Source organism: Capricornis sumatraensis, chromosome 4, assembly GCF_032405125.1.
Source record: "Capricornis sumatraensis isolate serow.1 chromosome 4, serow.2, whole genome shotgun sequence".
Lineage (NCBI taxonomy): Eukaryota > Metazoa > Chordata > Mammalia > Artiodactyla > Bovidae > Capricornis > Capricornis sumatraensis.
The window spans coordinates 73,087,929-73,111,493 of record NC_091072.1 but is presented as its reverse complement, the minus strand read 5'-3'; the positions used below and the strand labels follow the sequence as shown (position 1 = coordinate 73,111,493).

The following is a 23,565-nucleotide window of genomic DNA, read 5'->3' as shown; positions in this document are numbered from 1 at the left end:
AACCCATAATGTGAATGGTATCATTGTGCTTTCTGTGTATATTTATAAATAATGAATTGAGTTGTGCATAGTAGACTTGTTAAGGAGTCATATGTAGATAGATTTGGGGACCTAAATTATTGAAGCAGTATCCATTTACAAGAGGATTAGACTATGTACATATCACTCTTGCTGAGACAAAATACAAACAAGTGGCTTGTCAGGTGCATTGGAGAGCTAAGTTAAGAATGTATATAATCCTGTGTCACTCATTTCAGATGGGCTGTGGACTCTGATGATTTTTTTCCCTCTGTAGAGTGCGATTGAATCCTTGTTTGGAGCCTCCATGACTGGGATCGCCTATTCCTTGTTTGCCGGCCAGGCTCTTACCATCCTGGGAAGTACTGGGCCAGTGCTTGTGTTTGAAAAGATTTTGTTCAAATTCTGCAAGTAAGATATTTGGTTTTCTGAAAACCCTATCTGGATGTGTTAGTTTGCTATTTAGGTTTGAATGTTAGGGTCCTACTAGAGTGTCAGCAGGCAAAAGCGTCCTGTGGTCTGTCACCCTGCCCCCAGGTAGGACCATACCTAAAATAGCAGATCTCCTGGCCCTGAGAGCTTTATTAATGTCCCTCAACTTTTGACTTTTTTGACTTTGTATCTTTAAAAGCACTTTCCCTAGCTAATCCAAACTCCTAATGAAAGTTTCCTAATGAAAACTCAATTTCCATTTCCAGTCAATTTTTCTTGTAAAGAAATTAATTTTTTAATTGTGTGGATTTTTAAAAATTTTAAATTGGAGTGTAGCTGAATTTCAATATTGTGTTAGTTTCAGTTGTAAGCAAAGTGATTCAGTTATGCATATACCTATATTCATTCTTTTTCAGGTTCTTTTCTTATATAGGTTATCATGGAATATTGAGTAGAGTGCCCTGTGCTATATAGTAGGCCCTTGTTGGTTATCTGTTATATGTATATATAGTAATGTGTGTATGTGCATCCCAAACTCCTGATTTATTTCTCCCTCTTCATGATTCCCCTTAGGTAGCCATAAGTTTGTTTTTGATATCTCTAAGTCTGTTCCAGTCAATTTTTAATTTGAGTTAATACTCCCCCTTTATATTCTGATTGTTGGTGGGGAGTCAGCAACGCCCTCATTTTCCTGTAAACCTTTCTTTCATTGTGTATTAGAAGTAGGAGCACGTGGAGCAAGGACCAGCTCTTCCTCCTCAACTGTTGGGAGAGGATCTTAACCACATCGGGCAGGAATGGCAGAAGTGGGCAGTGGACAGTTTGCTCCTCCTCCACTGTCCCTGTCCTTGCTGTGGGAAATACTACCTGTAAAGCAAATCTTTGTCGCAATGGTCCCAAGACAGCCTTCAGGAGTAAAGTGCAGTCAGAATCAGGGACAGATTAGCTTGCAGTACTGGAACTGACAGTAGCAGCTGAATTAACCACATTTCTGCCCCTTGCCTGTAATGCAGCGGGTCAGAATGCAGCGCCATTCACTGACTTTTGATGAACTTTGGTCTTGTTTCAGAGACTACGCTCTTTCATACCTCTCCCTGCGAGCTTGTATTGGACTGTGGACTGCCTTCCTGTGTATTGTCCTTGTGGCAACTGATGCCAGTTCCCTCGTCTGCTACATTACTCGCTTCACTGAAGAAGCATTTGCCTCCCTGATTTGCATTATTTTCATCTATGAGGCAATAGAAAAGCTGATTCACCTGGCAGAGACCTACCCCATCCACATGCACAGCCAGCTGGACCACCTTAGCCTGTATTAGTGAGTATGCTTCTGCTTCTTTTATTTTTAAAAAACTAAAGTGAAGGGCCTGAGTATAATGGCTGAGGTAGCATGCCATGCGGGACTTGTAGCTTCTGTTAAGGAAGTGTGTTGGCCCTCTGGGAAACAGAGCTTGGACATGAATGTGGAGACCTGGGGGTCTGCCAGAGGAGAACAGTCAAAAGTGATGATGGGGGAACTTCCCTGGTGGACCATTGGTAAAAACTCCACCTTCCAAAGCGCAGGGTGTGGGTTCAATCCCTGGCCAGGGAGCTAAGATCCCACATGCCTCACAGCCAAAAATCCAAAACATAAAAGAGAAGAATATTGTAATAAATTCAACAAAGATTTTAAAAATTGCCCACATAAAATTTTTTTAAGACAATGATGGGGAAGATAGATTAAGAGTAAGAATCAGAGAGGACTTGAGAAATGCTTTCCAGAGTATGTCTTTTGGGTCCAGGCACTGAGACAGAAATAGACTGCAAGTGTAGCAAGGAGAATTTAAGTTAGTTGTTGGGAAGAACTTCTTTTTGCAAAAACTTGTGAGGCTTTGGACCATATCACATTCTCTGTGAGTATATATAGGCTACTCTTAGGAATCATTAGGTAGAAAATATTAATAATTCCTTATAGATCCATAGGTCTCTTACTCTGTATCCAAAAGGTCTAGAAATCTACTTTGTTGTTCAGTTGCCAAATTGTGTCCAACTCTTTGCAGCACCATGGACTGCAGCATGCCAGGCTCCCATGTCCTTCACTATCTCCCAGAATTTGCTCAAATTCATGTCCACTGAGGCAGTGACACTACCTAACAGTCTCATCCTCTGTTGCACCTTCTCCTCCTGCCTTCAGTCTTTCCAAACATCAGGGTCTTTTCCAATGAGTCAGCTCTTCGCATCAGATGGCCAAAATATTGGAGCTTCAGTATCAGCGCCAGTCCTTCTAATGAATATTCAGGACTGATTTCCTTTAGGATTGACTGGTTTCATCTCCTTACTGTCCAAGGGACTCTTAAGAGTCTTCTCCAGCACCACAATTTAAAGCATCAATTCTTCAGTGCTCAGTCTTCTTTAAGGTCCAACTCTCATGTCTGTACATGACTACTGGAAAAACCATAACTTTGACTATACGGACCTTTGTCAGCAAAATGGTGTCTTTGCTTTTCAATATACTGTCTAGGTTTGTTATAGCTTTCCTCCAAGGAGCAAGCATTTTTTAATTTCATGGCTGCAGTCACCATCTGCAGTGATCTTGGAGCCCAAGAAAATAAAATCTGTCACTGCTTCCACTTTTTCCCTATTTGCCATGAAATGGTGGGGCTGGATCTTCATTTTTGAATGTTGAGTTTAAAGCCAGCTTTTCCACGTTCATCAAGAAGCTCTTTAGTTCCTCTTCACCTTTTGCCATTAGAGTGGTATCATATGCATATATGAAGTTGTTAATATTTCTCCTGGCAGTCTTGATTCCAGCTTATGATTCATCCAGCCCAGCATTTCGCATGATGTACTCTGCATAGAAGTTAAATAAACAGGGTCACATATAGCTTTGATGTACTCCTTTCCCAACTGGGAACCAGTTCATTGTTCCATAATAAGGTTCTAACTGTTGCTTCTTGACTCGCAGTTTACTTGAGTATTCCCTTGATATCTCCAGTTTTCTTGAAGAGATCTCTAGTCTTTCCACTGTATTATTTTCCTCTCTTTTTTTGTATTGCTTAAGAAGGCTTCTTATCTCTCCTTGCTATTCTCTGGAATTCTGCATTCAGTTGGATATATCGTTCCTTTCTCCCTTGCTTTTTCCTTCTCTTCTTTCCTCAGCTATTTGTAAAGCCTCCTCACACAACCGCTTTGCCTTCTTGCATTCCTCTTTAGGATGGTTTTGGTCACTGCCTCCTGTACAGTGTTAAAAACCTCTGTCCTTGGTTCTTCAGGCACTCTGTCTACCAGATCTAATCCCTTGAATCTATTTATCACCTCCACTGTATAATCATAAGGGATTTGATTCAGATCATACCTGAATGGCCTAGTATTTTTCCCTACTTTATTCAATATAAGACTGAATTTTACAATAAGAAACTAATGATCTGAGCCACATTCAGCTCCAGGTCTTGTTTTTACTGACTGTATAGAGCTTCTCCATCTTATGCTGCAAGGAATATAATCATTCTGATTTCAGTATTGACCATCTGGTGATGTCCGTGTGTTGAGTCACCTCTATGTTGTTGGAAAGAGGGTGTTTACTATGTCCAGTGTGTTCTCTTGACATAGCTCTGTTAGCCTTTGCCCTGTTTCATTTTGTACTCCAAGGCCAAACTTGCCTGTAACTCCAGGTATCTCTTGACTTTCTCCTTTTGTATTCCAATCCCCTATGATGAAAAGGACACTCCAGTATTCTTGCCACAAGAACCCCATGAGCAGTATGAAAAGGCAAAAAGATATGACACTGGAAAATGAGCCCCCCCAGGTCAGAAGGTGTCCAATATGCTACTGGAGAAGAGTAGATGGAATTTGCTAATAACTCCAGATAGAATGATGCAGCTGGGCCAAAGCAAAAACAACACTCAGTTGTGGATATGTCTGATGGTGAAAGTAAAGTCTGATGCTATAAAGAACAATATTGTATAGGGACCCAGAACATTAGGTCCATGAATCAAGGCAAATTGGATGTGTGGTTAAGCAGGAGATGGCAAGAGTGAACATCGCTATCTTAGAATCAGTGAGCTAAAATGGACAGGAATGAGTAAATTAATTCAGATGACCATTATATCTACTACTCTGGGTGAGAATCCCTTAGAAGAAATGGAGTAGCCCTCATAGTCAGTGAAAGAGTATGAAATGCAATACTTGGGTGCAAGCTCAAAAATGACCGAATGACCTTGGTTCATTTCCAGGGCAGGCCATTCAGCATCATAGTGATCCAAGCCTATGCACCAAACAATAATGCTGAAGGAAAAGTTGAGTGATTCTCTGAAGACCTACATGACTTTCTAGAATGAACACACACACACACAAAATCTACTTACTTACCTAGATTTCAACTTTTTTTTCACTTATTCAATATAGTTTGGCTAAGTTGAAAAAAAGACAGTTTCACTGTGTCTTTATCCTTCTAGGAGAGTCTGGTCCTGTAAACATTTCTTCTTGGGAATCGTGTTCTCTGAATTATGACTAAAGAGAATTCTCCCTATCCTTTAGCTTTGTACATCAAGTTCCCTCCGTTCTGGTTGTACCATTCTGATGTGGAAGGTCTGGTTGTGAAGTGAACAATATCAGTCTGAAACTGCCTGAGCAGAAGGCACACTGTGTGGAGATGCCTGCCAGCCAGCCTCAATACACTTTTCTAGATTCTAGCTATCCCTTATTCACACTTTAAAAATAACTCCTTAAATATGTATTAGAATTTAAAAATTATTTTATTATGAAGTAATCACCGTCAGGGAATATAATCTTTGAAACCTAGTGGATTTCTGATTGGTGTTGGAGGAAGGTTCATTCTTTGAACTTTTTTAATCATTCATTTATTCATTTAACAAATATTCACTGAGCACCTACTATGTGCCCAGCACTGTTTAGAGCCTGGAAACATAGCAGTGAACATGACAGGCAAAAGTTCTACCCTCATGAATTTATGTCCAAGTGGGAGAAGACAGACAAAGTGACCAGCTCTGGACTGTGTAGGCTTTGGCCTTGGATACTGAAATTCCTTGTTAACAAAGCTCAAGACAGTATTTTCTTTAAAAACTAATTTTGTTTCTTTTCGGCTGTCTGGGTCTTCGTTGCCGCTTGGGCTTTCTCCAGTTGCAGAGGCCTGGGGTCACTCGGGATGTGGTGTGCAGGCTTCCCATTGTGGCGGCTTCCCTGGTGGAGCAGAGGCTCTGGTCCGAGCGGGTGTCAGTAGTTGCAGCACACAGGCTTGGTAGTGGTTCCTGGGCTCTAGAGCACAGGGTTGATGGTTGTGGTGCACAGGCTTAGTGGCACCTTGGCGTGTGGGATCTTCCTGGATGAGGGACTGAACCGGTGTCTCCTACATTGGCAGGCAATTCTTTACCACTGAGTCACCAGGGAAGCGCCAAGATGGTATTTTTTTTAACATTTCAGTTGCATTCCACTGTTGATTCATATTGCAGGCAGATTCTTTACATCTGAACCACCAGGGAAGCCCTTTATAAAGCTGCTACTGCTAAGTCACTTCAGTCGTGTCCAACTCTGTGCTGCCCCATAGACAGCAGCCCACCAGGCTACCCTGTTCCTGGGATTCTCCAGGCAAGAACACTGGAGTGGGTTGCCATTTCCTTCTCCAATGCATGAAAGTGAAAAGTGAAAGTAAAGTCGCTCAGTCGTGTCCGACCTGCAGCCTTCCAGGCTCCTCCGTCCATGAGATTTTCCAGGCAAGAGTACTGGAGTGGGTTGCCATTGCCTTCTCCATTTGTAAAGCTAGAACTCCCCAATTCTTTAAGTGATTTTATGGTAATAGGTGTGTAACTGATTTTTTAAATAGAGTTAATTTTTTGAGAGCAAATTTTAGGATAACAGCAGAACTGAACACAAAGTACAGACAGTTCTCGTATACCTCCTGGCCCCCACCGTGCAGTCTCCCCCACTCTCAGCATCCATCACCAGAGTGACATGTTTGTTGCAGTCTATGACACATCATGATCACCCATAATCCGGAGTTTACATTAGGGTTCACTCTTGGAATCGTATATTCTGTGGGTTTCGACACACGTATAGTGACATATCTGCCGTTACAGCATCCTACTGAATAGTTTCTCTGCCCTAAGAACCCTCTGTGCCCTGCCTGTTCATCCCGCCCCCTCACCCCAACCTCTGGCAACCACTGATCTTCTGACTCCATAGTTTTGCCTTTCCTGCTGTGTCATATAGTTGTAATCATACAGCACGTAGGCTTTTCGGACTGGCTTTATTCACTTCATACTATGCGCTTAAATGTCTTCTTTGTCTTCTTGTGGCTTGGTGGCTCATTTCATTTTAGCACTGAATAACAGTCGATTGTCTGGAGGTACTACCGTACATACATTCACCCTCTGAGGAACATTTCTGTTGTTTCCAAGTTTGGAACTGATCTTTTTAATACGTAAATAGAGTACTTTATGGCTTTCTCTGTCTCTGTTTTGTTGATTTCCTTCTATTGTTATTACCTATTGAGATCTTTTTGAATTTGAATCCTGTCACGCTACATCCTTAGAAGGCATGCTTGGCAGAATCAGAGGTGAAACCAAGTTGCTGGGAACGGCCAAGTTAGTTGAGTATACTGGAAGCCAGTACAGGCGTGAAGCATGCTGGGACTGAGAAGCAACATGGTGGCCAGTGGGACAGGTCTGGTCTGCTCTGGTTTGGATGCAAGATGAGGCCAGGGAGCCAGAGAATGACCAGGAGAGTGGATATTACCAGGGAGAATGTTGTGGTTTCCATCATGATTCCAGGAGGCTCTGATTTTAAAGCAAGAATGTGATAGGGGTTTAAGGTACAAAATATTTAGGCTTGGGGAGGCTATTGGGAGCTGAATGGGGTATCTGGTCCTCCTTGCTATATAGAATGAATTTTGTAGGAAGAGCCCAAGAGATAGAAACTAAGCAAGGGAATTACCACATCAGATGCCTAAATTGTCAGCACAATATCTGAAGACCCACATGCTGATATGAGCCCAATTTTAGTAATGACTGACTGAAAAATCAGGGTATAGTTGAGTCTCAATGAATAGGACCAACCTCAAGGATCTGAAGTGGGCAAAGGAGAAATAGCATGGGCTTTGGCAATGTCTTTGGCCCTGTCATGGCTCAGAACATTTACTTGAATACTTGGCTACTTCTCTCAGGAATGTTTCTTCTTTTCCCCTCAGCTGCAGGTGTATCCTCCCAGAGAATCCAAACAATCACACTTTACAGTACTGGAAGGATCACAACATCGTGACAACAGAAGTCCACTGGGCCAACCTGACTGTTAGTGTAAGTCTGGGCGCTGCCAGGCAGCTCAGCCTTCTGCCCACTGGGCTTACGGGGTCCTTCTAGGTAGAAGTGGGGAGCCCTTCAGTAAACTCTGGCATTGATAGAAATAAAGCTTTTTGGTTTTGTTTTTTTAGAACACAATTCTTAACTGACTTTCCTTTCCCTTCAGAATTCTCTTGTACACAAAGGGAAAGGAAGAAGACCTCGTACCTCTTTCCCACACATGTCCTGCCCAGTGACCCTACACTGAGGATGTGTGGGAATGAAATCAGGGAGGATCAGGGGACAGATCCAGGTTTTGTGGGGGCTGGAAGAACATTCAAGTTTGGAAGTCCTCTGTAATAAAAACAGTGCAATAGCTGGGGCCATCCCAGAACCTCGTGTTTGCTCAGGACAGTTCTGATTTCATTTACAAAAGTGTCTTAGTTAGGACCATAAGCAGTCACCCAAAATGCAAACAAGAGCCCACAGCTGCACAGAGGGCAGGTGGAGGCTACAGGCAGCCTGCATGTCCCAGCAACCCTGGGATGACAGTGGCAGTCAGGAGACAGCCGCTGTTTCCTCCCTCGTGCCTGCCTTTCATCAGCCAGATTGTCTGTTCCTCCAGGAGTGCCAGGAGATGCACGGAGAGTTCGCAGGCTCCGCCTGCGGCCACCACGGACCCTATACTCCTGACGTGCTCTTTTGGTCCTGCATTCTCTTCTTCACCACCTTCATCCTTTCCAGCACCTTGAAGACGTTCAAGACGAGTCGCTATTTCCCGACCAGAGTAGGTAGCACACTCTTGCATTTCTTTTGTGTTAGACTTCAAATCTCACAGAATCCGTTCTCAGCCTCCATGCTGCTTGTGAGTACACTGACAGGTGCAGAGCTCCAAAAGACCTGATTCTGGAGGCCGTGGCCTTCTCTTCTTCCTGTGTCCAACAGCCTCTTTCATAGATGTGTGGTGTAGGCTGAGGGGTTAATACCTAAGAATTTTTGATTGAAAAGTGTCCGGTGAGTTTAAGGGGGTCGTCGTGTTCAATTACATCTCATTTCCAGAATGCTGGGGTATGTTGCAAGCAGTAGCTGGAACTGGCACCTGAAGACAGTACATTGGGATGATTGCCTGGGATGTGTAGGGGACCCCAGAGTCTCCTCTTGGGGATGACGAGTAATAGCTTGTGGAATCACTGGGCACATTGACTGCAGCAGCCAAAATGCTCCTGACTTGGTTTGCATGATGGTTTGAAGCCTCAACTGCCTCTGCCTGATGCAGACGGCATTGTTGTTTCATGACTGGTTTGGGCGGGGTGGAATTAGAGGCCAGGCATAGAGGGACTAAAGATATCTTTGCTTTGAGGAGGAGCTAAGATCAGGAGGAAATGGTGGTTTTTCTGTGTGTGAGGCTTTTATCAGTCAGATATGCAAAGCAGGATGTGTGAATGAGTGGGGGTATCAGTTGATGAGACATTTTCTGTGTATACATTCAAGACAACAACACATTCTTAGATGACAGTCAGTCTACACAGTGGTTAAGGGAAGCTGCATGGAGGGCAGGTGGAGGCTGCAGTTCTAAATAAGTTGTTGTTTCTAAATAAGTTGTCTAAATAAATAATTTCTAAATAAGTTGTTGTTTCCGGTCTGGACATAAAATGAACAGGTGGCAGTTGTGTACTGACTACTTGCTACTTAAGCCTGGCTTAAGTGAAATAGGGGATGCAAAAGAAGCTTAAAATGTTGTCTCTGTAACAGATACACACACTACTACATATAAAATAGACAAACAAGGACCTGCTGTATAGCACAGGGAACTCTACTCAGTGTCTTGTAATTAACGTATAATGGAAAAGAACCTGAAGAATAATATATATATGAAATTGAATCACTTTTTTGTACACCTGAAACACTGTAAATCAAGTATACTTCAATTAAAAAATGATAAACTGTAAAACATGTGAATTATATCTCAGTAAAGTTACTAGAGATCTCTTCAAGAAAATTAGAGATACCAAGGGAACATTTCATGCAAAGATGGGCTCGATAAAGGACAGAAATGGTATGGACCTAACAGAAGCAGAAGATGTTAAGAAGAGGTGGCAAGAATACACGGAAGAACTGTACAAAAAAGATCTTCACAACCCAGATAATCATGATGATGCAATCACTAATCTAGAGCCAGACATCTTGGAATGTGAAGTCAAGTGGGACTTAGAAAGCATCACTACGAACAAAGCTAGTGGAGGTGATGGAATTACAGTTGAGCTGTTTCAAATCCTGAAAGATGATGCTGTGAAAGTGCTGCACTCAATATGCCAGCAAATTTGGAAAACTCAGCAGGGGCCACAGGACTGGAAAAGGTCAGTTTTCATTGCAATCCCAAAGAAAGTCAGTGCCAAAGAATGCTCAAACTACTGCACAATTGCACTCATCTCACATGCTAGTAAAGTAATGCTCAAAATTCTCCAAGCCAGGCTTCAGCAATACGTGAACCGTGAACTCCCTGATGTTCAAGCTGGTTTTAGAAAAGGCAGAGGAACCAGAGATCAAATTGCCAACATCCGCTGGATCATGAAGCAAGAGAGTTCCAGAAAAACATCTATTTCTGCTTTATTGACTATGCCAAAGCCTTTGACTGTGTGGATCACAATAAACTGTGGAAAATTCTGAGAGAGATGGGAATACCAGACCACCTGACCTGCGTCTTGAGAAATCTGTATGCAGGTCTGGAAGCAACAGTTAGAACTGGACATGGAACAACAGACTGGTTCCAAATAGGAAAAGGAGTACGTCAAGGCTGTATATTGTCACCCTGCTTATTTAAGTTCTATGCAGAGTACATCATGAAAAATGCTGGACTGGAAGAAGCACAAGCTGGAATCAAGATTGCTGGGAGAAATATCAATAACCTCAGATATGCAGATGACCCCACCCTTATGGCAGAAAGTGAAGAGGAACTAAAAAGCCTCTTGATGAAAGTGAAAGAGGAGAGCGAAAAAGTTGGCTTAAAGCTCAACATTCAGAAAACGAAGATCATGGCATCCGGTCCCATCACTTCATGGGAAATAGATGGGGAAACAGTGGAAACAGTGTCAGACTTTATTTTTTTGGGCTCCAAAATCACTGCAGATGGTGATTGCAGCCATGAAATTAAAAGACGCTTACTCCTTGGAAGGAAAGTTATGACCAACCTAGATAGTATATTCAAAAGCAGAGACATTACTTTGCCGACTAAGGTCCATCTAGTCAAGGCTATGGTTTTTCCTGTGGTCACATATGGATGTGAGAGTTGGCCTGTGAAGAAAGCTGAGCGCCAAAGAATTGATGCTTTTGAACTGTGGTGTTGGAGAAGACTCTTGAGAGTCTCTTGGACTGCAAGGAGATCCAACCAGTCCATTCTAAGGACTGGGATTTCTTTGGAAGGAATGATGCTAAAGCTGAAGCTCCAGTACTTTTGCCACCTCATGCGAAGAGTGGACTCATTGGAAAAGACTCTGATGCTGGGAGGGATTGGGGGCAGGAGGAGAAGGGGACGACAGAGGATGAGATGGCTGGATGGCATCACGGACTCTATGGACGTGAGTCTGAGTGAACTCTGGGAGATGGTGATGAACAGGGAGGCCTGGCGTGCTGTGATTCATGGGGTCGCAGAGAGTCAGACACGACTGAGCGACTAAACTGAACTGAACTGAAAGTTACTATATAATTTAAAAATAGACATGTCTGTGTCTCCTTTGCTGCTCTGCAAGTAGGATCATCAGTACCACCTTTCTGGAGTCCATAGGTATGCATTAATATATGATATTTCTCTTTCTCTTTCCGATTTCACTCTGTAATAAGCTCTAGGTTCATCCACCTTTTTAGAATGGACTCAAATGCATTCCTGTTTATAGCTGAGTAATATTCTATTGTGTATATATACAACAACTTCCTTATATACTCATCTGTTGATGGACGTCTAGGTTGCTTCCATGTCCTGCCTACTGTAAATCGTCCTGCAATGAACACTGGGGTACATGTGTCTTTTTCAATTATTGTTTCCTCAGGGTATATGCCCGGGATTGCTGGGTCATCAGCTAAACTCAGTCGCTCAGTAGTGTCAGACTCTTCGCCACCCCATAGACTGCAGCATGACAGGCTTCCCTGTTCATCAACTCCTGATGGACACAAACTCATGTCCATCAAGTCCATGATGCCATCCAACCATCTCATCCTCTGTCGTCCTCTTCTCCTCCTGCCTTCAATCTTTCCCAGCATCAGAGTCTTTTCCAATGAGTCAGTTCTTCACATCAGGTGGCCAATGTATTGGAATTTCAGCTTCAGCATCAGTCCTTCCAGTGAATATTCAGGACTGATTTTACTTTAGGATGGACTGGTTGGATCTCCTTGCTGTCCCAGGGACTCTCAAAGAGTCTTCTCCAACACCACAGTTCAAGAGTCCAGCTCTTTCTTTATAGTCCAGCTCTCACATCCATACATGACTACTAGAAAAACCATAGCTTTGACTAGAAGGACCTTTGTTGGCAAAGTAATATCTCTGCTTTTTAATATGCTCTCTAGGTTGGTCATAGCTTTTTCTGCCAAGGAACAAGCATCTTTTAATTTTATGGCTGCAGTCACTATCTGCAGTGATTTCGGAGCCCCCCAAAATAAAGTTTCTCACTGTTTCCGTTGTTGCCCCATCTATTTGCAACTGGATGCCATGATCTTTGTTTTTTGAATGTTGAATTTTAAGCCAGCTTTTTCACTTTCCTCTTTCACTTTCATCAGGCTCTTTAGTTCTTCTTCACTTTCTGCCATAATGGTGGTGTCATATGCATATCTGAGGTTACTGATACTTCCCCCGGCAATCTTGATTCCAGCTTATGCTTCTTCAAGCCCGGCATTTTGCATGATGTACTCTGCATAGAACTTAAATAAGCAGGGTGACAATATACAGCCTTGATGTACTCCTTTCCCAGTTTGGAACCAGTCTGTTGTTCCATGTTTGGTTCTAACTGTTGCTTCTTGACCTGCATACAGATTTCTCAGGAGGCAGGTCAGTGGACTGGTAATCCCATCTCTTGAAGAGTTTTCCACAGTTTGTTGTGAGCTACACAGTCAAAAGCTTTGGCATAATCAATAAAGCAGAAGTAGGTGTTTTTCTGGAACTCTCTTGCTTTTTCAATGATCCAACAGATGTTGGCAATTTGATCTCTGGTTCCTCTGCCTTTTCTAAAACCAGCTTGAACATCTGGAAGTTCATGGTTCATGTGCTGTTGAAGCCTGGGTTGGAGAATTTTGAGCATTACTTTGCTAGCGTGTGAGATGAGTGCAAGTGTGCAGTAGTTTGAGCATTCTTTGGCATTGCCTTTCTTTGGGATTGGGATGAAAACTCACTTTTTCAGTCCTGCAGCCACTGCTGAGTTTTTCAAATTTACTGGCATATTGAGTGCAACACTTTAACAGCATCATCATTTAGGATTTAAAATAGCTCAGCTGGAATTCCATCACCTCCACTAGCTTTGTTCGTAGTGATGCTTCCTAAGGCCCACTTGATTTTACATTCCAGGATGTCTGGCTCTAGGTGAGTGATCACACCATCACGGTTATCTGGGTCATTAAGATCTCTTTTGTATAGTTCTTCTGTGTATTGTTGCCACCTCTTCTTAATATTGTCTGCTTCTGTTAAGTCCATAACATTTCTGTCCTTTATTGTGTCCATCTTTGCATGAAATATTCCCTTGGTATCTCTTAATTTTCTTGAGATCTCTAGTCTTTCTCATTCTATTATTTTCCTCTAGTTTTTTGCATTGTTCACTTAGGAAGGCTTTCTTATTTCTCCTTGCTATTCTTTGGAACTCTGCATTCAAATGGGTATATCTTTCCTTTTCTCCTTTAGCTTCTCATATGGTAGTTTTATTCCTACTTGCAGGGTGGCAAAGGCAACACAGACATGAAGAACAGACTTTTGAACATAGTGGTGAAGGAGAAGGTGGGATGATGTGAGAGAATAGCCTTGAAACATACACATTGCCGTATGTAAAATAGATAGTAGAAGTTTGCTGAGTGATGCAGGGAACTCAAAGCCGGTGCTCTGTGACAGCCTAAAGGAGTGGGATGGGGAGGGAGGTGGGATAGGAGTTTGAGAGGGAGGGGACATATGTGTACCTATGGCTGATTTGTGTTGATGTATGGCAGAAACCTTCCAATGCTGTGAAGTAATTATCCTCTAATGTGTGTGTGTGTGTGTGTGTGTGTGTGTGTATGTATATATATATATATATATATATAGAGAGAGAGAGAGAGAGAGAGAGAGAGTGTCCCTGTCATCAATAGGAAGGGAAAACCCATGAAACAACCAGGCCCATAGGAGATAGCAGTCGTTAGATGGATGCCATCCTGGGATATAAGTGCCACAGGAGTTCAGAGAAGAGAAGGACCCTGGGCCCCAGGATGGGCTTCTTGGTAGGGCAGCTACATGTTCAGAGAATTTATGTGACGTTCAGAGGAGAACTAAAAAAACCAGGGAAGGGGAGCTAGAAACCTCACGTTTCAAAAGAAAGCAAAGCCAGGTTAAGGTATCAGTGATGTTACATGTGGCCATGTATATCTGGCCAGATGTTATATCTGGCTCAGTCTTGTTGGAAGCTCAGATTAAGGTGGGCATACAGTGGGCACTAGACACTGAGGGGGACTGTGTTTTATTCAAGCTACAAAACTATAAAATCGGGTAGTCAGTCCTCTTAGGGGCAACATGGTGCTGAGGGGCTTTGGAGAAAAGAAACGTAGGAAAGGCGCACAGGAAGTGCTAGGGTGGCGGGTGGTGACCGTGAGAGACGATTAAGTGGGAGCTGTGATACTTGAGTGGCCGTAAAGGAGGAGCTGCCCATGGAGGCACCTGGAGGAAAAGCCGCTGAGGCAAAGGGATGAGCAAGTGCAAAGGCCCTCAGGTGGGAGAGTCTGGCGTGAGTAAGAAACAGCAAGGAGGGCTGTGTGGCTGGGACAGGCAGAGTGAGCTGGGGAGCATTAGGACCTGGGTCAGAGTAGTAATGATATCAGATGTGTGTGGGCCCCGCTGGCCAAGGAGGTCTCTGGGCTTTTTAGTTCCGTGAAATGAAGAGGCATTTCAGGGTTTTGGTAGAAGGGTGACATGATCTGACTTGTGTTTTGAATGCTCATTCCAGCAGGTTTACCTAAGGACAGAGGCAGGGTTAGGAGTCTGCTGCAGCTACAGAGACAAGAGCTGCTGGTGCCTCTGATCTGGTTGGGAGCTATGGGGTGGTGAGAAGGGGTCAGACTGTGGGCATGAGCTAAAAGCAGAGCCAACAGTACTTGCGTATGGATTTGATGCTGGGGCTGAGAGCAAAGAGGAGTTGGTGCTGCTGCGAGGTCTGGGTACAGCTGGATCTTGTTGGTCCCAGGAAATCTTATCCCAGGTTCTCAGAGATAGTCCCTAAATGCTGGGCCCAGATTCTCTAAACAGAACTCAGAGTTTGGAGTGGGTCCCAGGAGAATTTGTCAGAGGATTCATTCTCCCTTATGATACCCACACTTTGGTGGTATTAATTTGGGCATGTTAACATAGTTCTGTTGTTTAAATATGCTTATATTAATTGACCAATAAAATTAAATCATTCTTCTGAGCATGTTTAAGCATTTTACAATACCTGAGTCTTTTCTATTGGGTTTAATCCACTGTAACACATCTCCGATCCTTTTTCCTGCCAGGTCCGCTCCATGGTGAGTGACTTTGCCGTTTTCCTCACTATCTTCACAATGGTGATTATTGATTTTTTGATTGGAGTCCCATCACCCAAGCTTCAGGTTCCCAGTGTGTTCAAGGTAAACAGATCTTAGGGTACTTGGTGCCATTATGTAGTTCATAGAATCTGATCCCGAGTTATTTCAGGGGCCTCTCCTTATCCTAATCATGTGTTTTGTGGTCCTCTAAATCTGAGTCGTGCTGCTCACACCATACCATGCAGAAAAGCAAACTCTTCAGGCTTGACTGAGTTCAAATCAGAAAAGTCAGAAAACCTAATGTTGTTTAATGAATGAAAAGCCTTATTTATTTTCTTAATGCCATTTATTGTCTTTAAAATGTGAAGATTTATAACAATGAAATGTGGGAACTTGCCTGGTGGTCCAGTGGCTAGAACTCCATACTCCCAATTCAGGGGGCTGGGTTCGATCCCTGGTCAGGGAACTAGATCCCACATGGCTCAACCAAGAGTTTCCATGCCACAGCTATTAATAAGATCCAGTGCAGCCAAATAAATAATTTAAAAAATAAAACAATGGAATATTTATAGTTATATAAACATATACCAAAGACTGTGGGAATGTGGGTCTCTGGAACAAGTTCTGGTTCACAGCACTTCATTGAGCATCAGCTGTCTTAGGAAGTCAGGAAGGGTGAAAAGGCTCTTTGTAGGCCTCAGTCCTGGTCCTCAAGTATCTTGCCCCACGAGGAGGTGAGGCGGTGGAGGAGCTTCACCCTCCTTCTAGGGCTCCCACCAGAGTAATCGTGACCTCTCTTCAACCCTAATTCATTGCTTGTATATCTGTCTATAATCAATACTGTTGATCCAAAAATCTATACAAAAAGTAAAACAGATGATCTAAACATGGGGACTCGAATCTGTTTCAGTTTGGTGGTACCTACTGAGGAAACAGAAGATAGAACAGCTGAGCTCAGTTCCACAGATCCCCACAGGGTGGAGAGAAGAGGAAACCTGGGTGTCCTGGGGGAGTGGAGAGGAGCCAGGAGAGGAGGGAGTGGGCGGAGAGGCTGGGGAGTAGCAGGAAGCCGGGAACGCAGGCCCGCGGTAACTTGTAAACACCTGGCATAGTCAGCCTTCGTCTTCCCTTTCTCTCTCCCTGAAGCAGGCCTGGTTAAAAATATCTTTTTCTGTATTGCTTGAAAAAAATTTATTTCGTTTTGTTAAATTCAACTGAAATTCCACCCAGTTAGAAATTGATGGATTAAAAAAATCCTCTTTAAAAGTATATGCCTCCTAGAATATATATCATACTCACCCTGTGTGAATGAGTGCAATCAGCTTTTTCTCTAATAGCTGGCTGAGGCTGACAACGCAGGAGGAATGGATTTTGTGTAAAAATAAGTAATCTCGGAGCATTAAGCCGTTCTTGGAAAGGTTTCCTGATGGGTAGGCTTCAGATAGTCAGAAGGCACTGCATTTCTGGGACATGTGGGAAGAAGGCCTCTGGAAGATGGGAGAGACGTCAGAGAAGATGGGGGAATGTCAAAGGCAGTGCTGCTCATTGGCACGCCTCCCTTTCAGGAAGCAGAGAGAACATTTTCTTCTTTCTTCTCTTCCCTATTACACCACATGACCCCCAGTGACCAAGACCCAGTCTGAAGGCTAGTACTATTATTGATGGGTTAATGTCAGTTAGGGATTAATAAGTTTTTGTGTTGACCTAGCAATTTAACAATCATTTAGAACATTATTACTAAGGAAACACAGATTCTATAAACTTTCAGAACCTAACCTATTAATAATTTGGAACTTGGTGACATTATTGAAGAGTCTTTGAATCCTAGAATGATAACCAATGTGGAACCAAATACTTTGGATTAAAGTATTTGCTTTGTTCATTAGTTTGGGGCCAGTTTGTATCCCTGGCCTTTTATCTTCCATCCCTACTTGCCAATCAAAGTGAACTTTTCTTCCCCAGAGTACCCTGGCATTTATTTTTTTTTTAGATTTAGAAGAGTTTAGTTAGAAGAGTTGGACACGACTGAGCGACTTCCCTTTCAATTTTCACTTTCATGCATTGGAGAAGGAAATGGCAACCCACTCCAGTGTTCTTGCCTGGAGAATCCCAGGGACGGGGGAGCCTGGTGGGCTGCCGTCTATGGGGTCGCACAGAGTCGGACACGACTGAAGTGACTTAGCAGTAGCAGCAACAGTTAGTTTGTAAGATTTATGAACAGTGGTCTTACAGGGTCACTGAAGAGGATCCCAGATCATGCAAGTCCCCAGATTCAGTGTTTTGGGCTCCTCTCTCAGGTCCCTAGGGCCTGGACCTTGTTTCATTGCTGATGGGAGGCGGGTCTTGGACCAGGCCCCTGAGATTCCACGTAACTGACTCTGTTGCCTTAATTTGTGCTGTAAACATACATGATATGGCTTCTGGTGGGGAGAGTAGTGAGGAGGATAATCAAAGTTACTTATATTGTCTTTCAAAGTTATAAATTATTCTTTAAACAACAGATTTTGTTATTAGTTAATATCTTTTATCTGGGTCGATGCAGAGATAAAGTCACTTTTTCTGTACACAGGAGTTTGGAGAGCCAGGGAAGGAAGTGAAGGATTAGTGAATATTCCATAAGAAATTGACAATTGAGGACTGACTCTTTCAAAGGGGATTTGAAACAAGGTCATAGATTTTCTAAGGAATTGCTCTATTTCATGCCTTTTTTTTTTTTTGAGAATTTTCATTCAAGAATAAAAAGAAATGTGGTTGTTGTGATTCAGTTTGATCTGTTTTGCCCTAATGACTACAGTTAACTTAAAATACAAAAATAAAACCTTGCTTTTTCCCTTTAGCCAACAAGGGATGACCGAGGGTGGATTATTAGTCCCATTGGCCCCAATCCCTGGTGGACTGTGATTGCCGCAGTTATCCCAGCACTGCTCTGCACTATCTTAATATTCATGGACCAGCAGATCACAGCCGTCATCATTAACAGGAAGGAACACAAACTCAAGGTAAGAAAAATTTCTGACCTAGAATAATGGCATAATAATAATGGCAACCTATTACATCTTTAAAAAATTTTAGGGAAAACCCATTTAGACCAGGAACTGTAGAACCTGGGTGAAAGCAGTTATGGAAGGAGCTCATAGAGAGTTTCCAGGGGTTTCTGACTCCTTCATTAATGACAGAGATTGGTTTGGAGATGAAACTAGAGTAGAGCATGTTTGTACAATGTGAAGGAAGCTTGGAATCTATTACTCTCCTCTCAGACCTATAGGGGAGGTTGGTGGGCAGAGTTCTTGGTGGTCCCTATATGGTCACATCCTCTGGTCCAGGATTATCTTCCTGAGGTTCAGGTTAGGGCTTGGACCACTGTTTCCTGGAGACAACTGTTCTCCCATTGGTGTCCATTAATGAGGTTTCCATCCTGAACTTTGCGCCCAAGAATCCTAGGAGGTAGGGTTGGTGCCAATACATTGATTAGTGAGAGGCTTCATGACTTGTCTCTATTCCTTCATTCCCTAGTGTAGGCAACATCCATATTTGGCAAGTAATGGGGAATGTTTATAGGAACCTTTTTATCGCCAACTCCTGTAGGGTCGAGCCTCTAGAATGGTCAAGATGTGTCTTTGGCTACTCTGCCGAGAAAGGATGAATCTTTGAATATGTGATACTCAGGGTGAGATCTGGGGACACTTGGATAAAAACTGGATATTGGCATGTGTAGGACACGCTAAGGTTTCTCTTTCTTCTCTGTTCCCTCCAAACCAGGAGGGGCTGCAAGACTCTTCTGGAATCCCTGGACCCCTTCCTTATCCTTCCTGCTTTGGGCCTGAGACTCTTAGCTCACTGTCCTATGTCCCACTACAGCCAGCCCACTGATGGTGATGGAGACTCTGTTTCCCCACAGAAAGGATGTGGCTACCACCTGGACCTGCTGATGGTGGCCATCATGCTGGGTGTCTGCTCCATCATGGGCCTGCCCTGGTTTGTGGCTGCAACTGTCCTATCCATCACACACGTGAATAGCCTCAAACTGGAATCTGAGTGCTCTGCCCCTGGAGAACAGCCCAAATTCTTGGGCATCCGAGAACAGAGAGTGACAGGCCTTATGATCTTTGTGCTGATGGGCTGCTCAGTCTTCATGACAGCTGTATTAAAGGTACAACCATTCATTCGCTCACTAGGTAAATATTAAGTGCCTGATGTGTGCTGGGAATGCAGTGGTATGATAAATAGAAACACATACAAATACCTGCCCTGAGGAGTTTATTCTGAGGGGAGCAAGACAGATAAGATGTAGTTAAGGAAGTTAGTTAAGAAAATAAACAGGGTAGTTACAGAATGTAATATGTGATCAAAGGAAATATACAGTGTTGTATGGTTTTATAGAGAATTAAAGGGATGTGTTTTGTTAGTGTGGTCAGAGGAGGCCTCTCTAAGGAAATGGTGTTTAAGATGAGATGGAGCCAGCCCTGCCATGAGTGGTGGGAGAGGACATGGGGGAAAGGAGAAAAGCAGTCTAGACAAGTCCTGAAGTGGGGAGTAATGGTACATGTTCTAGGAGCTACCAGGGCTGTGTGGCTCAGGGATGTAAAGCAGAAGCACTGCGAGATGAGATTGAAGAGGGCAAGGGCAAAGCATGTAGGGCTTGTTAACGCTGGTAAAGGTGACCTTCAAAGGGTTTTAACAGTAGAGGGACATTATCCATTTAGTCTTTTTTAAAAAGGTCTCTCTGGCTTATATCTAGAGAATAAGTATTTAAGTTTGCGGAAAAATAGAGGTAGAGAGACTGGTGAGTCTATTACAGATGAGAGAGGATGGTGGTTGGATAAGGAAGCTGGTAGTAAGGAATGCATAAAAGGCATAACTTCTGTCTGTCCTGGAGGAGGTCAGGTCTTGCTGGTTGATTGGATATGGAATGGGAGAATAGAAGCATAAAAATGACTGCTAGGTTTTTGGCTTGACCATCTGGGTGCATAGTGATGGCATTTAAGGCGGAGAAGACTGTATGAAGGAGGAAGTGATTTTGTAAGGGATGGGCTGTGATCAGATTTGAGTGAGATGTCTGGTAGGCATCTGAGTGGAGAGGCTAGGGGGGGTTACTAAACTAAAAATATAAATGTTGGGAGTCAGCAACACATAGGTGGTAGTGAAAGCCAGGGGCATAGATGAGCTCACTCAGGGGAAGGGTAGCTATAAAAAAGGAGGAGTGGAGAGAAGAGCAGAGTCCATGGAGGTCCAGTATTTAGAAGGTGGGTAGAGGAGGAGACAGCAACCGAGACTCAGAGGGGCTGCCAGAGCGGGAGGGGGAGAACCGGGAGCGTATGATGTCAGGGAATTCAAGCGAGGGCAATGATTGATTGGAAACTGTCTGGAAAAATGAGGACCAAGCCAAGATCATTGGGTTTAGTAACGTGGAAGCCTAATGAGACTTGCCAAGAGTAGATTCATTGGAACAATACAGTAGAAGCCTAGGGATGGGGACCTGAAGCGTGTATAGGTGATGAGGAAGTAAAGAGAGTGTGGGCAGACAACTCTATCAAGAAGTTTTTTCTGTTGAAGTAGAAGAGCGAAATGGGCAGTACTGGTATGAGACATGGGGTGAAAATAGGATTTTTGGAAAGATAGAAGCTACTTTGAACATGAGGAAAAAATGTTTTTGTGGGTGAAAGGCCTGCCTGTGGGAAAAACAGGATAAAAAAGAAAGTTCAAGCCCCAGCCATTGTGGAGCACTTACTTATCTCCCTTGCCTCCTTCTCCCACTTTTTAGTGACTCGTCAACCACTTCAGCCTGCAATGCAGATGCTGCTTAAGGGTGCAAATTGGCAGAGGTGGGACAGGATTCTGAACCCTCCTCCTGCCCCCTTACCTTCCACTTGATCTTGCCCCTTCTCCTCATGCCCCACGCCCCCACCTCTGATCTGGGTGCCATCTGGAGGAGCCCAAAGGTGTCTGCTCTTTGGAACGTAACCATGAGTCATTGTGGTGGGCATTGCCTGGCGCTCCTAGAACAGTCTCAGGAGGATTCTCTTAGGAAATCATTCAGTAGTTCTTCTAACAAGATTAGCACCAAACTGATATGTCTACTCACTCTAGAGCCAGAACAATGTAAAATCCAATGGGAATTTTCTAGTTCAAAGGAGAATTATGTTTAGAAATGTTCTTTAGCCCCAGCATAAAAGCAAGTTGAGTGTAGTCTTTGCAGTGACATTTTCCTTGCCTTGATTCCATGGGCCTCATTACCTCACAAAGCTGCTCTGAAAATTACCTAGATTGGTATAATGTGGGAAGTGTGCGTGTGTATTCAAGTGTAATAGAATCATGTTGCCATTTCTCCCTAAATTATTCTTTATCTGACAAGATACCTCCCTACCCCTGCCCTCAAGTCTCTGATTAATAAAAAGCAAATGCTTTTAGCCTATATTAAAATACACCAAATCCCTGAGGAGATGATTATGTGATTACAAAAGATTTAAAAGATTTCAGTTCTGTAAAAGAGATGGGTGAGTGTGTGTGTGTGCATGTGTCTGTGTGTGCATGCCTGCCCATTTCCCTGGAGGAGGAAGAACCAGATGGGGAGAAGATGTGAGGCCTATGATTTAACCAGGACCAGATTACACTTACATGTAATCATTTCATTTCAGAACAAAATGATTTGTATCATTGTCAGCTTCTGTTTTCGCTTCTGCTTCTTAATCATGTAAAAACAGCAGAAACGAATGCAGCATTTCTGCAGTGATTTTGTGAGTTTGCTTCCCTTCTTGGAGGTTTGGCAGTTTATATAATCTTGAGTGTGCTATGATACCACATTGAATTTCTGGTCTCTGCCCTTTCATCTTCAGTTTATCCCGATGCCGGTCCTGTATGGAGTCTTCCTCTACATGGGAGTGTCTTCCCTGCAAGGAATTCAGGTACTATGGGGTTCAGCCAGGCAGCGTCTTCCCTCTGTGAGCTCACCTTCCTGACCAGGGAGAGCAGCTTCCCTAGGGAACCAGAAGCCAGTTCTTGAGGAACTATTTCCTAGTCTTGCTGCTTAAGCTCTTTTAGACATTCCCTTGGACACTGGACAAAATACAGTCGTGTTGGCATGAGGGCACAGAGACTTCCAGGGTGGCCTGACTCAGCGCCCTGGTTCCAGTCCTTCGTCAGTTTTATTCGGCAGTTATCAGACATGTGTTAAACACTAGGTATTTTGTCAGATGCTAGTAAACTTAGATCTGGAAGGTTGGTCAGAAGCCAGACGGGCTTCTACACATCCATATGTGCACGTCAAGTTGCTTCAGTCGTGCCCTGCTCTTTGCGACCCTGTGGACTGTAGCCTTCCAGGCTCCTCTGTCCATGGGATTTTCCAGACAAGAATACTGGAGTGAGTTGCCATGGATGCCACTAGTTTTGGTGCCAGGCTAAAATGTGTGTGGGGGGAGGTGTAACTAGGGGTACATTGGTGAAGAGATTGGGAAGTCAAGGGAACCGCCCCAGGTAAGCAGGTATTACTTCTTGTCACACATTGTCTTTCCCCTTCTATCAACTCATTCCTCTGAGTCCTTTGAATTGAGAAAATCAGGAGCTAACTTGTGTTAGCTGATTTTATCATAGATAAAATGATAATTTAGCTACTTCTTCTATTGGTGGCTGGTTCCTCTTTGTCCTTTTGGAATGTCCAGTAATCACTTAAACACTGAGTTCTTTGGGCAGGTTATTTAATCTCTCAGAGTCTCTGTTTTCCTTTTTATAATATAAGGATATTTTCTATATCCAGAATGTTGTGAGGTTTCATTTTATCTTTTTACTTTAAATAGTTCGTGAAAAGCTCCAAACTCCTCCAAGAACAAATAGGTTTGGGCTTTTAAGCAGAAGAACGCCATTGGCCTATTTTGTTCTCAGTACTCCCCAAGAAAGAGCTCTCTCAGGAGCTACAGTATGGATAGAAGAAAGTTGAACTGAAAATGAGAAGAGAGAGGTTTAAATGTGATGCAGTCCCTTACCAACCTTGGCCAAATGACCTGTTCTCTTTGAGACTCAGTTTCTACTTCTGTCAGGTAGAAATGGTATTAGCTACCTTTCAGAGCCTATGGTATACCAGACATGAATGGGCCCAACAAGCCCCAGGAAAACCACTGGAAGATAAGTGCTGATCCCC

The 23,565-nt window shown here is 43.3% G+C and overlaps 1 protein-coding gene across 1 annotated transcript in view; it reads left to right on the top strand.

The window, feature by feature from the left end:
- Positions 1-23,565, top strand: part of SLC4A8 (solute carrier family 4 member 8) — an 82,291-nt gene that overhangs the window by 39,552 nt on the left and 19,174 nt on the right. Inside the window, exons 13-20 of the mRNA XM_068971422.1 lie at positions 296-429; positions 1,520-1,765; positions 7,628-7,733; positions 8,341-8,502; positions 15,423-15,536; positions 18,272-18,433; positions 19,333-19,584; positions 22,268-22,336. Coding sequence (XP_068827523.1) covers positions 296-429; positions 1,520-1,765; positions 7,628-7,733; positions 8,341-8,502; positions 15,423-15,536; positions 18,272-18,433; positions 19,333-19,584; positions 22,268-22,336 — 1,245 coding nt within the window. The remainder of the gene's footprint in view (positions 1-295; positions 430-1,519; positions 1,766-7,627; positions 7,734-8,340; positions 8,503-15,422; positions 15,537-18,271; positions 18,434-19,332; positions 19,585-22,267; positions 22,337-23,565) is intronic.